Genomic DNA, 16,583 nt, shown 5'->3' on the forward strand with positions numbered 1-16,583 from the left:
GTAGGTTTGATTTCAAACCCTCTACATACAGAACGTTGTCAAGGTTAGGTAATCCTCCAACATCCAAGTTACCTTCTCCTTTCACAAAGGCCTTGTTTCCATCACCAAGAGTAACTTGTCCACCAGACACATTATGCAGGTTCTTTAAGTAATTAGGTACACCTGTCATATGCTTGGAGCAACCACTATCAAAATACCAGGAGTTCGTAGTACATGCTTTTAAAGAAAGAATAGCAGGAAAGCAGTTTGCATTATACTTATTCATCCATTTATTATCAGAGTATCTTCTTTGGGAATTGTGATCCCATGCAGCGGAATTGGATGATTGATATGCTAAACTCTTATTTATCAATTTCCATCTTTTAAAGCATTTTGGCCTAACATGTCCTACTTTGTGACAGAAATGACAAGTTGGCACAAACTTTTTGGTATAAGACTGTGAGGCAACATGTTGTGGAGTAGGTTTGACAGTATTTTTCACAAAATTAATTTTTCGATTTGGATTAGGTTTACCATCGAACTTACTCCCAATATAGCCAAGACCAAGTTTATCAGGATTTGAGGGATGAGCATTTAAAATTTCATCTAACATGTTCGAAGGAAGAATCGTAGTGCGATTTAACTTACTGACTGACGCCTCTAACGTTGTTGCGACAGGGGAGTTGTCACACTTCAGGTTGAGGCAGGGTTCAGCATTTTTCATTGGAGGAGGATTTTTCTTGATCTGCCTTGTCTTATTGCAATCGTTGTTTCGCAAATGTCTCAGCAATTCTTTTAGATTGTCAATATCTTTCAGTTCCTTTACTTTCTCCTTCTAACGCTTGTTTTCATCACCAACCTCATGACATTGCTTTAGAAGATCATTCAGTTGCTGTTGAATCATCTCGATGGAGCATTCTTCATCATCCTCTGAATCTTCTTCTCCTGTGGGCAAAAAAATTGTGTTTAAATTTCTATGATTCTCGAGATTACGAGTAGCATACCTGAGGTGTGGTGGCTCAGTGCATGTGACATCATCTTGTGTCACACAAGTAACCCTGCATGTACCACAGAAGTCAATACTCGTTTCAGCATCACTTGCTTCACTGTCATCATCAGATTCAGAGTTATTGTCACTCCAGGTTGTGGCAAGTGATTTTCCTTGCTTCTTTAGAGTGTTTGCACATTCAGCTTGAATATGACCATAGCCGCGACATTCTCTACATCGAATCCCCTTCCTCACTTCTTGCTTATTTGTAGGACTTCTGGGTTTTCTTTCAAAACTTGTAGGATGTCCATTCATATTCACGAGTTTTCCGATGTTTTTAGCTATTAGAGACATGGATTTTGTTAGCTTGACTTCGAGTGCTGTCATGGGAACTGGGGGCACTGATGAAGTTGTCACAGCGACTGTTTGTAGAGCAATTTTTCTTTCTTTATCTATTTTGCTGATGTTCAACTTGTTCTCAAATGTCTCCAAATTTCCCATCAAATCTTCAAGTCGCAATGAGTCCACATCACTTGCTTCCTCAATAGCTGTGACCTTGTATGCGAATCGGTCTGGCATTGATCTCAACACTTTACGAACAAGCTTGACTTCAAGATAGGTTTCACCAAGCTCATGAGCTTCATTCGAGATATCGCATAGTTTCGAATTAAAATCGCTTACTGTTTCATTCTCTTCCATTCGAAGATCCTCAAAGCGAGTAGCGAGCATCTGAAGTTTTGATAATCGAACAGAGGTTGTCCCCTCATAAGCTGTTTGTAATTTTTCCCATGCTTCTTTGGCACACTCACATGCTGAGATGATTTTGAATTGATTGATATCAATTCCATTGAATATGGCATTCAATGCTTTGGAATTCATATTTGCGGCAATCTGTTCAGTTTTGCTCCAGTCTTTTTCATGTTTCTCAGTTTGAATTACTTTTTCATCAGTGGCAACAGGTCGTTTCCAGCCAGTCAGAACTGTGCGCCATGCATCTTCATCCATTGACTTGATGGACATCTTCATCTTGGTCTTCCAATAAGAGTAATTTGTTCCAGTAAGCAGTGGTGGGCGAGTCGTGGAACCGCCTTCCATATGAGCATACATAGTTCCTATGGAAGATAAATGGCAAATAAATCAAATTCCCAAAATCACACACTATGTTTATCTAGTGAGAGGCTCTTGATGCCAATTGTTGATTTATATGCCTATAGAAATCAATTAACCTAAGTTGTAACAGTTAAGTTGTGGAAACAGTATTCAGTTACAACTATAATTCTTGTGTTAACACAGTTATAAACTACTTAAAGCAAATAAATGAACACAAGAAATTAATGTGGTTCAGACACAAATGTGCCCTACATCCACGTGGACCTGCAAACACGATTTCACTAGTTCAGATTTACAGTGTACATTAATAGGACTTATTAAAAACACTAAAGACTCCCTATTTATGTAATATGCCGTTCTTGTACACAACTTGAACTCTGTGTCTCTCTCTAGCAGCTCCACTCCGCGTGCCTTGAAATTTCTTCAAACATGAACTCCCTTCAGAAAACGCGGCTGATCTCCCTTGAGATCTATACAGCAAATCTGTATATGTTGGCACAGTGCAACGATGGCACAGTCCTGCTCCGCAGAACGCCTTGGCAAAACTTTGATGCTATGAAGTGGTTTTTCTCCCAAATAATGCCCACGGTTCTTGTATGTCTTGGAGGCTTATATAGCCACGAAAATAAGCCCAAAGACCTAACTTGAACCCCAAGAAATCTATTTAACTAGGTAATAGAATCCTAGTTGATTTCTACATCTATTCTAGATAAGTACAAAAGATACCTAACTAGAATAAAATACATGGAAATAAATCTAAGTACTCTAATAAATTCCAAAATAAATATGGAAGACAAATCTTTGCCAATCTTTTAATTCCAAAACTTGGCGGATTTCCTCGATCTTCAATAGCCGGAAATATGGCGCCAACATATATATATATATATATATATATATATATATATATATATATATATATATATATATATATATATATATATATATATATATATATATATATATATATATATATATATATATATATATATGAACTATAGTAGTAGTTATTGATCATGGGCAGAAGACAACTGTGTAGTTGGTACCACCTGGGCAAGTGAAAGTGCTCGTCGGGCCACTCTGGGTGTAGCTATAAGCATCGGGGCACCTCTTCTTAAAAAACCTCGAATATCCTGTGGGCCCACAACTTCTTTGGCTGTTAGTGCAGCAGTAGTCATTGGTGTGAAAGACGGTGCACGAGTTGTTGCATCCTCGGGGCCTGCCGCTCATTCGGACACTGTTCGTTCATGAGGGTCGTGCACCTCATGCTACGAAAACCATTGCTCGTGCGACTGAACTCCATCGGGATATAGAACCTGTCCACTAAAGAAATGTCGAGGAAGTCCAAGTTGTTGAACTGATTCATAGCGTACTCCGTCAGGGTGCTGGGGGCTGGCCGTATGCCTGGCATTCCAGGCGACCGTTGGACATGTGGTATTTGCTATTTCGTTTATTAAGGAGAATCGCGCAGTTAGTGGACATGTGGTATTTGCTATTTCTTTTATGAAGGGGGAATCGCGCAATTGCAATTTTCACAGGGATAGTAAATGCATAAGCTCATTATTATATTGTTGGTTTTTTAAGTTTTGGTCAATTTCAACAGTACCTTTTGCATTTATTTAGGGTTTTTGCTTCAAAGATATATCGACGAAGAAAAACACCCAGTTATTATATTGCTGAATGTTCAAGTCTTCGTCAATTTCAACCGTCCCTTTTGAACTTATTTTCTTTGCCTCAAACTTAATTTATGAAGAAAAATTAGCTAATATTGGAATTAAAATAAGGAAAATGATACAATAATATTTAATATTTGAGTAATTTGTTAAATTATTTATTCGCTAAATGTCCTTTAATTACTCTCCAAACATGCAGAAATGAAATAAAATTTAAATTAATAATTATCAAATTAATAATTATCAAATTAATAATTATCGAATGTGCAATATAATGCATAGTTGTGAAATTTTAGCTGAGAAATTGTTACTAGATATACAATTCTTGTAAAAATGGAAAAATAGGAATTAATAGAACATGTATAACTAGAGTCGGGGCCACAAAGAAACTAACATAATCTATGACCTTTAGATCTAGAAGATTTATATGGTATGTTTGTATATTAACTAAATTAATTAATTAAACAAAAAGGTTTTTTTTTTTTTTTGAAACAAAATCAATTTTCATTCTCTAACACATTTCAAGAGAGATTACATAATGTATTAGTGGAGGAAGATCGAATAAAAGACACTGGCCCTGTTTTGACAGAGATGCTACTTCGTGAGCCACCTAGTTCCCTTCTTGGAGTATATGTTGGACTCTAAATTCTTCAAAATCTTCGCTAATGCGTTTAATATCCATTATGATAATTCCATATCCCGCTCGAGAATCAGAAGGTCCCTTTATGGCAGAGATAACCACAGAAGAATCGCCCTCTATGATGATCTTCGACAAATTCCTTTCGCGAGCTAAATGGACCGCCAAAAAAACAGTTTTGGCTTCCGCCGAAGTAGGATCTAGAGGTTGTGTCACACACAGGGTTAACCACCTTAAGTATACACCCGAACTCGATCTATCGATAGCTCCTAATCCACAAACTCCATCCACACAATTAACTGTTGCATCGAAGTTGATTTTCACCACATCATTTTCCTGGGGTTCCCAACGCACCAAGTTTCTATCACTTCGAACACACGTCTGCAACACTACGGATGTGGCAGCATGAAGTTCTTTCCAGTACTTCTCCGCGAACGCTACAATTTTTACTACTTCAGTTTGCTTCCTTTTAAAGATTCATTTATTTCGAGCATGTCAAATAGCCCAGCATAATAGGACAATTTTTTCAAACATTTTGGAATCAGCTTTCTTTCTAACGCCTTGCAACCACTTATATACTTATATTTCCAACGTATGATAGATCGCCCGAGGGAGGTCACTTAGTGCCCAAACTTGACGTGTGAAAGAGCAATAGAACAAATTGTGTAAAACACTTTCTTCCCTCTCACCACATGTTACGCAACAGCAGTCCTCCAGTATCCTTCGGTTCTTCAAATTTTTAGCCGTAGGTAGAAGATTTTTACAGGCTCTCCAAAGAAAGATTTTGATCTTGCTAGGGAGGTTAAGGTCCCAAATCCATTTTCAATTATTTCTATTCGAGGAGTTCGAACTATTACCTAACCAGCCATGTTCGTCTTGTTCATTTTTAGCAGCCAGGTGGTAAGCGCTCCTAACCGAAAAAATACCATTCTTATTGTAATGCCAAATGTATCGATCCGAGTGCAATTGATTACCAAGGGGAATGGCCAGAATGGCTTTGCAATCTTCATCGAAGAACATATCATGAATGATGTCTGATTTCCAATTTCCCGTTCCTTCGTCGATAAGTTCACAAGCTTTCATAGTCAACGACCAATCACCTCTTGGTGTAAAGACCTGAAAAGTACTTTCTCTCGGGAGCCATTTATCACCCCACACTTTAACTAGTCTCCCATTACCGATGCGCCAACGAATACTTGTTTTAAGAAGTTTTATCGAGCCCCACAAGCTCCTCCAAGTATAGGATGGATTTGAACCCAAATGAGCACCAAGAACGTTTGTATTCGGGTAATAACGAGCTTTAAGAAGCTTACTCAGTAGACTATCAGGCTTTTCTAGCAAACGCCACACTTGTTTGGCAAGGAGAGCCTTATTAAAAAATTCCAAATCTCTAAAACCAATTCCACCGAAATACTTACTTTTGCACAACTCCTTCCATGTGGCTCAATGTATGCCTCTGCCATGCAAACTTTCCCACCAAAATTTTGCCATATAGCTTTCGATCTCCTTACAAAAGGTGACAGGTAGTGTAAAACAACTCATTGCATATGTCGGAATTGCTTGGACTACTGCTTTGATCAGAATCTCCTTACCCCCTTTAGAGAGCCATTTCTCTTTCCACCCTCGAAGCCGCGAACAAATTTTCTCTCGAACATTAGTAAAGACCTCCCTCTTTGATTTACCGACAACCGAGGGTAGACCAAGGTATTTTTCATGCTTTTTCACCACAACCATAGGCAGGAATTCTCGAATCCTATCAATTATTTGTAAGTTTTTACTTTTACTAAACACAATACTTGATTTGTGAAAATTTACTTCCTAGCCTGAAGCATCTCCGTACTTTTGAAGGATTTTTTTGATACATTTTGCTGAGTTTTCATTAGCTTTGCAGAATATCATCGTATCGTCGGCGAAAAGGAGGTGAGAGACTTTTGGAGCGCCTCTACAAATTGCAAGGCCCGATATATTACCATTGTTTTCTTCTCGTCGGAATAGCGCACTCAAAGCCTCTGCGCAAAATAAAAACAAGTAAGGCGATAATGGATCGCCTTGTCGAATACCTCTCTTGGGTGAAAGAAAACCAAACGCACTTCCATTTAAAATGAAATAATATGTCACTGTTGTCATACATCTCATGATCAATTCGACCAGTCGGGCATCAAGACCTAGTTTCAACATAACCTTCTCCCAAAACCACCATTCTATACGATCACAGGATTTACTCATATCAAGTTTAATAGCCATGTGATCCACCACACTTCTTTTCATATAATGTGAAACTTCGTATGCCACAAGAATATTATCCGAGATAACTCTCGACGGAACAAAAGCGGACTGCGAATCTGAGATAATCCTATCCATAAAAGGCTTCAATCGAGTGGTGATAACCTTAAAGGCTATTTTATACACCACGTTACTAAGGCTGATTGGGCGGAATTGGGCCATATTTTCGGGACTAGTACATTTAGGTATAAGACAAATATGCGTAAAATTGCATGTCGAGGGAAACTCCATATGGTTAAAAAAAACGTAATATCCATCGGGTTACATCATTCCCTACTATGTGCCAAAAACGTTGGAAAAAGATAACAGGAAAGCCATCTGCACCTCAGAGATTTTAGTGGATGCATACAGTCGAGTGCTTGTTTGACCTCTATAGCTGTATATTCCCAAGTTAACTCCTCATTCATCTCTTGGCTTACCCTCGGTTCAATGGTTGTCAGTACCTCATTCAACTGTTCTTCCGATGGATTTTGTGATGTAAATATTGCTCAAAAATACTCTGTAACTATACGTTCCAATCCAACATCGTCTTCACACCACTCCCCTGTTGCGTTCCGAAGTCCCAAGATCGTATTTTTCTTTCTACGTGAAGATGCCTTAGCATGGAAATATTTAGTATTTTTATCCCCTTCCTTCATCCAATGAGCTTTAGCACGTTGCCTCAACATCATCTCTTCTTTATCCAATAATGCCTCTAGCTCAGACGAAAAATCACGTATTTGTTTGCAGACTTCATCCGTCATTAAACACTTTTTAAGAAAATTGAGCCTTTCCTTCAATTTGTTGATCCGTTTGGTTATCCCTCCAAACGAGTGTTTACTCCAATTTAACAAACCCCATTTACACTGCTCTAGATTACTCGACTGACCTTGATTATCAATCGAAGGTGAGTTAGCTGTCCAGGATTCTTCGATGACTTTAGTGCAGTCATCGAACTTTAACCACATTGCTTCAAACTTGAAACCACGTCTTCTCCGGCGACTCCCCACTTTGCTACTGCTCTTTAAGTCGATACGGATTGGAGAATTGTCAGAATTGAGGGCCTCAAGGTGGACCACACGATAGTTCGGAAACTCGTTCTTCCACTCGTCTGTAGCACAAGCTCGGTCTATCCGCTCTCTTATTGTATTTGGATGTTTCTATTATTTGTCCAAGTAAAGGGGTAACCCCAAAACCCCAGATCCATCAAACCCGAGTCCCGGAGATACGCACTAAACTCATATATATCTTTCAATGGGATTGGTCTGCCGCCATTCTTTTCTGAACTTGCGAGCATGGCGTTAAAAACTCCAGCACATAACCAAGGTTTTCTTGAGAGCCTAGAAAGCCGTCGTAGTAATTCCCACGATTTATATCTCATTGTATCGTCAGGGTCGCCGTAGAAACCCGTAAACCTCCAGTCAATAGTTGCGTCATCGTCATACACAAAAACGTCATACAGTAATATCCTTAGAAAAATGAGTTTTGGGTTGTTTGCTCGGATCAAATCTCTGAGCGTGTGAAAAGTACGTAAGCCCCCCAACCCTCGGCAATTCCAGACGAGACAACTCATGGCAATCGGCGATACCGGTGACGGTAATAGACTCTTGAAGAAGGTTGATGTATCTTCTGGATCACTAGAATATGAGATCTAGGAAAAAAGATCTTAGAAAAAAACCCTAATTGATATAGCTATTCCATGAATTCTGAATTCAATTAATTAGGAAGCATTATCTAAGATTAGCCTCTAATCCTTCAACACAAATTAAGCATTTTTTTTTTATAAAAATGGAGCCACCAAACTAATAATTCTCAAATATGCAATACTTGGAAAAAAACTAAAGGTTCGCTACCCTCGTTTGTCCTCTAAAGCCTAACTCCAAAAGTTTCGCCGACAAATTTTGTCGGTCGTTACCGATGTATTATGTTTGTAACAAAATATATTTTTCATTACGGTACATTAGCTTCAACAAGTATTGCAAGTTGAAAGAATTTATGGTCACGAATTCGTATTATACAGAGATGCTGTCTGAAATGTTATGACACTTGAGACAACATGCAGCGGAAATATAAAGATTAAAAGACAACGCTCAGAATTAAAAAATGTTCACAAGTAAAGACTTGCGAACTTGCCCTTTACAGGACGGAAAAATATATTAAAATCAGTATTCCAAGAATACAAACAGAAGAGGTGCGAAAACTTCTTCCTTATGAATGAATCTTTTTCAAGATCATGCTTACAATCAAATCTAGATACTAAAAGAAAAATATTAAAAATTCTAGATTTCAAATCATGTACTCATAAAGAGCACGTACAACAGATCCTAGAAACACTCTAAAATTCTCAAGATAAATACTTCAGCTCTCTATTTTGTGTTCTCGAAATCTGCATCATTCTTGAGTTTTGAGTTTGGTATTTATAGACTTGCCAAGCTTCCACTCCTCAGCCCATGATCTGCAAGAAAACCAACCACAAGAGCACTCAAGATAATGGGTTAGTGGGTTAGTTAGGAAGTTAGAATAAACCCACAATTAAATCCACTAATCATTTACTAAACCCACTAAGTCATAACACTTAGCCCACTAAGTAATAACTAAAATTTAGTTTAAAAGACGAGAGTTAAAACACATTTGTAAAAATAACAACGTGTTTCAAACTCCCCCTTTTTAACTTTCTGATCAAAACTAAATTTTAGATAGAACTCCCCCTGAGATATTTCTTGAACTCCCCCTGAATTTGAAAATACCAAAAATAATATAGAAATAACAATTCAAAACAAATTCAGCAAGATAGTCCAACAAAACTTAAAACAAGAAATAACCACAGTGCAGTCCTATTAAAAGTTCAGGGGAAAGATAAAAAGAACAGAACAAAATCAAACAAAATCAAAATATTGTTCATGAAAAACAATTTAAAGCAAAATGTCCAAAGTCTCTTCAGTGTCAGCTGCTGCTCCTCCATCATCAGCACTGGATCCACTGCTCTCCTCTACTTCTTGATCTTCACCCTCATTCTTTGCTCCCTCTTCATTAACTCCTCCTTGCCCTCTGCCTCTGGCATCCAAAGGGTGAGAAGTTCCTGCTTCAGCTTCATGACCTTTTTATCCCCCTTTTTGATCAGAAAGAGCTCTTTGGAGCATGTCCACCATGGTTTGGTGATAGGTAATCTGAGCTAGAGAGTGAGTAAGCTGCTGTAACAGAAGATCTCTAGGAACAGACACAAGAATGTTAGAAGTGTTGTCAACATTGGGAGCAACACCTTCAGTACCCAGATTATTTTGACCTGATTCACTTGAGAGATAATTATCTCCATTCCAGGGAAGATCCTGGACATGAGGAGCTCTTAGAAAATTTTGTGATACAGTGATCATGCCTTGTGGAGTGTGAAGATACTCAGAGTCATCTTGGCCCAAGTTTTGAGAGAGTAAAATGGAATAGATGAGAGAAGGATAAGGAAGATGAGTAGAAGGTGAAATTTTCTGGGCAAGATGACCTATAGTATTGAAGAAGAGTTTGCCAAAATCAACTGGTAATCCCATCCCCAATTTGTACATGAGTACTGCATGAGGTTTAGTTACCACAGAGACATTTTTGGATGGAATCCAATTTGTCACTGTGAGTCTAAACAGGACAGAGTAAAAAGCAGTGAGTTGAGAAACCTTAAATTTTCTGGGGTGTGCAGGCCAATTTCTCCAACGGTTTCCAGAGATAACTTTACAAACCTCATTAAAATCACCATAATTATCCTCATCTATCACAGTAGGAGTTTGTAAATGAGAGTTGATAATTTTGGGAGAGAAAGAGAAAATTGAATTCTAACAAAAACTTTGCCAAAGTTTGGAGAGTTTTTCTTTAAAAAAGAGGTTTGCAAGTTGGCATAAAACTCCTTCACAACAGTGGGATCATAGGAGCAGGCAATCTCAATTAGGCTAAGAATATTTCTTTGATGAAGAAAAGTTGTGATTCTATGCCTATCAAACTCTTCCTTGGAAATTTTCTTTTCCTCAATGAATTAACAATTCATGACTTGAGGACTCAACATGGAATCAGATTCAAAATAAAAATTAGGACTGAAGGCATTGTTTACCTCAAAAGGGGTTGACAAATTCTTCCCATCCAAGTCTGGTTCTTCTTCTTCTGAGGTGTCTTCATCTTCTGAATCTTCCAGTTCATCTGGAATGTATGCTGGTTCAGGTGATGCAGCAGGTGGGACAGCATCTTCTTCCTGCTGAGAAGAGTCTTCAGAAGATTCACTGTCTGAATCTGAAGATGGCAAATTTTTGCGAAATGCAGCTAGAGGAACCTCCCAGCTGTCATCACTTTTCTCAGGTTGTTCAGCTTGAGGAGGAGATGTATCTGCTTGAACTGCTGCTTCTGCCAGGGTTTCCAGAGGGTCTGCATGATCTGGGAAGGGGTTCATGCGCTTGGACCGGCGAGTTGGAAATCTTCCGGCAGTGGAAGAGGGACCCACGAAATCGAAGTTGTCTGGGTCAATCGGATTCAGCTCGTCTCCCGGCTCAATGTAGCTGATAGGAAGAGCATCAAGGTTGACCGGATGAACAATGATGGCCAGATTTGGGTCTGCCGGTTCAGGTGCTGCAGCATTGTTGTGGACATCATCTTCGGCTGGAAGGGGATTTCTAGGTGGAGATGCCATGATACAGTAGATGAAAGTTTCTTCTTTGTGCTTTTGATTTGAAGGTGTGAATTTTTGAAAGATTAAGCACGAAATTTATAAGCCCTAATTTTTGCTGAGAAAAATCGAAGTGGAGAAGATGAAGAAGTGGGGTGCGTTTTCCTTGGAGAAAGTGTGATTAAGGAGAATAACACTTCCTTTGGCAGTTTAAAACAAAACGTGACACATGGCACAATAAGGAGTGGACTTAGTGGAAAATAAAAGACTAACCCATGAACCCCATGACCCATATAAATAGTGATAATTCAATATAAATAATAAAAATAATATTTGTCACTCACGAAATTTTCACAAAAATAGAAAAACCGATTTATTAATGATTAATAGTATGAGAAAAAATTGGCTAACAGGCATAGATTGTATTATATATATATATATATATATATATATATATATATATATATATATATATATATTTTTTTTTTTTTAAATATATATATATATAAACTCTTATTTTCAAGTCAAACAATTCACATGGAACATGATCAAGTGTTCAGTTTGAAGGTTCCTCAGTTACTAAGATATGACTATCAAAATAGAGGAGTTTGACTTATGTGAGTGTAATTATTCCCTAAATGTTTACATGAAGCATGATCACGTTTCAAGGTGAAAGACTTCCAGTTACTTATTTAGAAAAATAATTCATCACACTGAAGTCATTATTTAAAGAAGCTAAGCTTCAATAAATTATGTTGCAGCTTAAGATATTTGATGAGGTGCTGCAACATTGTTCAGGACATGGTTATTGAGTACACATCCCGAGAGATTTTCTGAGTTTAGAAAACCTCTCATAATCTAATGCCTTTGTAAAGATATCAGCCAGCTGATCTTCTGTAGGAATGTACTTTAACCACACTATGTTTTTCTCAACTATATCACGAATAAAATGATGTTTAATATCTATGTGTTTAGTTCGTGAGTGTTGAACAGGATTTTTTGAAATGTCAATAGCACTTGAATTATCACAATATATGGTCAGGGTATCACTGGTCAACCCGTAATCTCCCAACATTTGTTTCATGCAAATTAGTTGACCACAACACCCTCCAGCAGCTACATATTCTGATTCAGCTGTTGATAGAGATACACAATTTTGCTTTCTACTAAACCAAGAAACCAGATTATTCCCCAAAAAGAAACATGCACCTGAAGTGCTTTTTCTGTCACTAATATCCCCAGCCCAATCAGAATCACTAAAACCTATCAAGTTTGTGTTTGTGTCTTTGAAAAACTGAATCCCTAAATCTACTGTACCTGCAACATACCTAATAATCCTCTTCACAGCTTTAAGATGAGTGACTTTCGGATTAGCTTGATACCTGGCACACACACAAACACTAAACATAATGTCAGGCCTGCTTGCTGTTAGATACAGAAGGCTTCCAATCATGCTTCTGTATAGAGTGCTGTCAATATCTTCTGCAACATCATCCTTGGACAGTTTTTGACTGGAACCCATTGGAGTTTTCATGTGCTTGGCTGACTCCAACTCAAATCTTTTGACCAGATTGAGAGCATACTTCTTTTGATTTACAAACATTCCTTCACCTGTTTGTTTGATTTGGAGTCCTAAGAAGTAATTCAACTCCCCTACCATGCTCATTTCAAAAGTGTGAGACATAGAATCTACAAAAGACTGTAAAAGATTAGCACAAGTAGAGCCAAAAACAATATCATCAACATATATCTGAACAATAATGATATGATTATTTGTTCTTCTAATAAATAGAGTTCTATCTGCCTCTCCTCTATTGAATTGTATGTCAAGTAAGAAGTCAGTGAGTCTTTGATACCAAGATCTAGGAGCTTGTTTAAGACCATAGAGTGCCTTCTTAAGCTTGAAAACATGATTAGGCTTGGCAGAATCTTCAAAACCCTTGGGTTGTTCAACATATGCTTCCTCATTCAGAACCCCATTCAGAAATGCACTTTTGATATCCATCTGATACAGTTTGATTTTAAGAAAGCAGGCTATAGCAAGAAGTAATCTAATAGATTCAATTCTAGCTACTGGAGCAAAAGTCTCATCAAAGTCTATACCCTCAATTTGGGTATAACCTTGTGCTACTAACCTAGCCTTATTTCTAACCACTGTACCTTTTTCATCAGTTTTGTTTTTGAAGATCCACTTAGTTCCTATCACATTTACATGATTTGGTCTGGGAACTAAGTACCAAACATCATTTCTGATGAACTGATTCAACTCTTCATGCATTGCATTTACCCAGAATTCATCCTTCAGAGCTTCTGCAATATTTCTTGGTTCTACTGAGGACACAAAACAAGTGGTTCCAGTTAGTGCACATTCAGAAGATAAATTTGCAAATCTTACCATATCTCTGTAGTTTACTCTCTCTTTTCTTCTGGTCCTCATTCCATCAAAGATATCTCCCACTACTTGAGTAGATGGGTGATTTTTCTGAATTCTACTTGAGGGTTCCTTTCTGCAAACATCAAGGGTTGGCTGCAATTCAGTTTCTGGATGGTGTGCTGAGTCCGATGTGGTAACATTTGGCTCAGCACCTTCTTCTCTTGGACCTGGACTGTCTGTATCTGGATCATCTGTGGTAGAAATGACTTCTTCGGTTGTTTCTCTTTCAGCAATTAAATCATCAACTTCATCTTCAGCTGTTTTACTGCGAAGATCAGCAAAATCATCAAATACCACATTTACAGATTCAATAATGGTTCGAGTTCTTAGATTATATACTCTATAAGCATGACTGTTGTTAGAGTATCCCATAAACAAACTCAAATCACTTTTTGAATCAAATTTAGCTAGATGATCTCTATCATTTAGAACATAGCAGACACATCCAAACACATGCATGCATTCTAGATTAGGTTTCTTACCATAAAGAATTTCATATGAAGTCATCATAGATCCTAATCTTAGATCCACACGATTTGAGATGTGACAAGCTGTGTTGACAGCCTCAGCCCAAAACCTTTTAGACAGATTTTTTGCACTCATCATCACCCTAGCCATTTCTTGGATGGTTCGGTTTTTTCTTTCAGCAATGCCATTTTGCTGAGGAGTTTTTGGAGCAGAAAATTCATGCTTTATACCCTTTTTATTACAAAATGCAAGAAATAAAGCATTCTCAAATTCTTTTCCATGATCAGATCTAATTCTACGAACAGAAACTAGAAATTGAGTTTTCACAAACCTGTACAGATTTCTGAACACTTCAAAAGTGTCTGATTTTTCTCTTAAAAAATACACCCAAGTATACCTTGAAAAATCATCAACACATACAAAGACATATTTTTTACCACCTAGACTTTCTACCTCTATAGGACCCATAAGGTCCATATGTACAAGTTCAAAACACATAGTGGTACCAACGTGTTGCAGCACTTTGTGTGGTACTCTGGTTTGCTTTCCCTTCTGGCACATTCCACATATAGGGATATCCTTGATCTTGAGATCTGGTACACCTCTTATGGCATTGTATTTGTTGAGCAGCTTCAGATTTTTGAAGTTTGTGTGCCCGAGTTTCTGGTGCCACAGCTCTACTTCACTTACTCTTGAGCTCTTACATGAGATGGTTTCACCTGTTTGATAGCAATTATCCATTGATCTGGAACCTGTAAGTACACAATGATTTTGATTATCAAACACAGAACAACAGTATTTATCAAATTCTACACGTAGATCATCATCACACAATTGACTGATACTGATGAGGTTTGACCCCAATCCTTCAACATGTAGGACATTTGAAAGTTTTGGGAGTCCCTCAATACTGAGTGTTCCACGTCCAACCACTTTGCCTTTAGCTCCTCCTCCATAGGTTACACGTCCTCCATTAAGTGTGTGGTAGTTTGACAGAAATTCCTTTGTTCCAGTCATGTGCCTAGAGCATCCACTATCAAAGTACCATGAACCTGAAATGTTAGCATTTAAAGAGGTGTATACTGCCTTGCACAAAAGTTTACCTTTGGGAGTCCAGATTTTACATTCCTTTTTGGTAAATTCTACCTTTTTCTTTGAGGTGTTCTCTGGAGTGATGTTGCACATTTTGTACAACATTTTGTCACTACTGAGTTTTTCACAAAATGGATGAATATGTCCTGGTGAGAAACAATAATGACAAATGTATCCCCTTATTCTGGACTCTGAAGTGGTGACTGTGAAATTCCTAGATTCCTTGCCATCTGACCCCTTTTCTTTGACAAATACAATTTCTTTCTTCTTCACTGGCTTGTGTTTCTTCACTTGTTTCTTGAACCCTAGACCTTCCTTTTTGTTGTACTTTTCCAGTGACACAATCTCTTCGAGTTTAGTTGTGCCGGTGTTCATCCTCTTGATTGCTAGAGTTGCTTCTTTGAGTTCATCTTTCACCTTTGCCAGTTCAAGATCCTTCTTGGTGATACCAACCTCCAAATGAGTGATTGTTTCTTTAAGGGAAGAATTTTCCTTGTTGGCTGCATCTAGAGCTTGAGTCTTCTTCTCCAAGTTGTAGATCAGCTTCTTACACATATCTTCCTCATCACTAACTGCTTCATTACTGGATTCTGCTGCATTCAAAGAAATAGAGTTTAAACATGTATAATGATCAGTATTAAACTCCGAAATTTCAGTTACTGAAAGTGTTTCAGAAAGTGTTGCACCATCCAGAGGAACTCCTTGTGATTCTGTTTCAGAGGCATTTTCTGTGAGATATCTGACAGAAAGAGCTTGTTTAGAGGATTGCTGTTCCTTTGTCTGTTCAGGTTGCTCTTCCTCATCATCGCTGACTGCACAAATCAGACTCATTCATCTTCTTCTCAAGGTATTTGCACATTCATTCGCATAATGTCCAAATCCTGAACATGCCCTGCATTTAATATGATCCAAGTTAGGTGGTTCAGAATTTGAACGAATAAATGAAGAATTTTTTGAATTGTTTTGAGAAGATGTTTGAGGAAATGTTCTCTGTGGAATAGATCTGTTCCGGGGCTGAGTTTGTCGATTTTGTGGAGAGCCTTCTGGAAATAATTGTCTGGGCTTGATTCCACTTCGTCTGTACGCCCTATTGAATTTCTGAATTTGAAATGCCACATTGTTGAGACATTCTTCTGCATCATCATCATATTCCAGAGCAACATCTTCCTTTTCTAATTCTGCCTGGAGTGCATTTGAGATAGCCTTTCCTTTCTCCTTTCTTTGATCTTCGAAGTTCATCTCTCTGGACTTGAGACTACCAATTAATTCGTCCAGCCGTAGAGATGATGTATCTTTAGCCTCCTCAATAG

The 16,583-nt window shown here is 38.0% G+C and overlaps 2 protein-coding genes and 1 pseudogene across 2 annotated transcripts; all 3 read right to left on the bottom strand.

Annotated features, from left to right (window-relative positions):
- Nucleotides 1–3,088: 3,088 nt before the first annotated feature.
- Nucleotides 3,089–3,485, bottom strand: LOC105956934 (thaumatin-like protein pseudogene; annotated as a pseudogene).
- An 872-nt stretch (nucleotides 3,486–4,357) lies between these two features.
- LOC148770723 (uncharacterized) lies at nucleotides 4,358–6,829 on the bottom strand. The gene is made up of 4 exons (XM_088818024.1): nucleotides 6,225–6,829; nucleotides 5,854–6,137; nucleotides 5,247–5,733; nucleotides 4,358–4,850 (listed from the first exon to the last, which is right to left on the bottom strand). The coding sequence occupies exons 1-4, from the start codon at nucleotides 6,827–6,829 to the stop codon at nucleotides 4,358–4,360; spliced, it is 1,869 nt and encodes a 622-aa protein (XP_088674150.1).
- Nucleotides 6,830–7,155: 326 nt separating this feature from the next.
- On the bottom strand, nucleotides 7,156–8,219 carry LOC148770724 (uncharacterized). The gene is made up of 2 exons (XM_088818025.1): nucleotides 7,859–8,219; nucleotides 7,156–7,757 (listed from the first exon to the last, which is right to left on the bottom strand). Exons 1-2 carry the CDS (start codon nucleotides 8,217–8,219, stop codon nucleotides 7,156–7,158), a joined length of 963 nt encoding a protein of 320 aa, XP_088674151.1.
- Nucleotides 8,220–16,583: the final 8,364 nt, after the last annotated feature.

This window comes from Erythranthe guttata, chromosome 5 (genome assembly GCF_056151865.1).
Source record: "Erythranthe guttata isolate IM_541 chromosome 5, IM_541, whole genome shotgun sequence".
Classification (NCBI taxonomy): domain Eukaryota; kingdom Viridiplantae; phylum Streptophyta; class Magnoliopsida; order Lamiales; family Phrymaceae; genus Erythranthe; species Erythranthe guttata.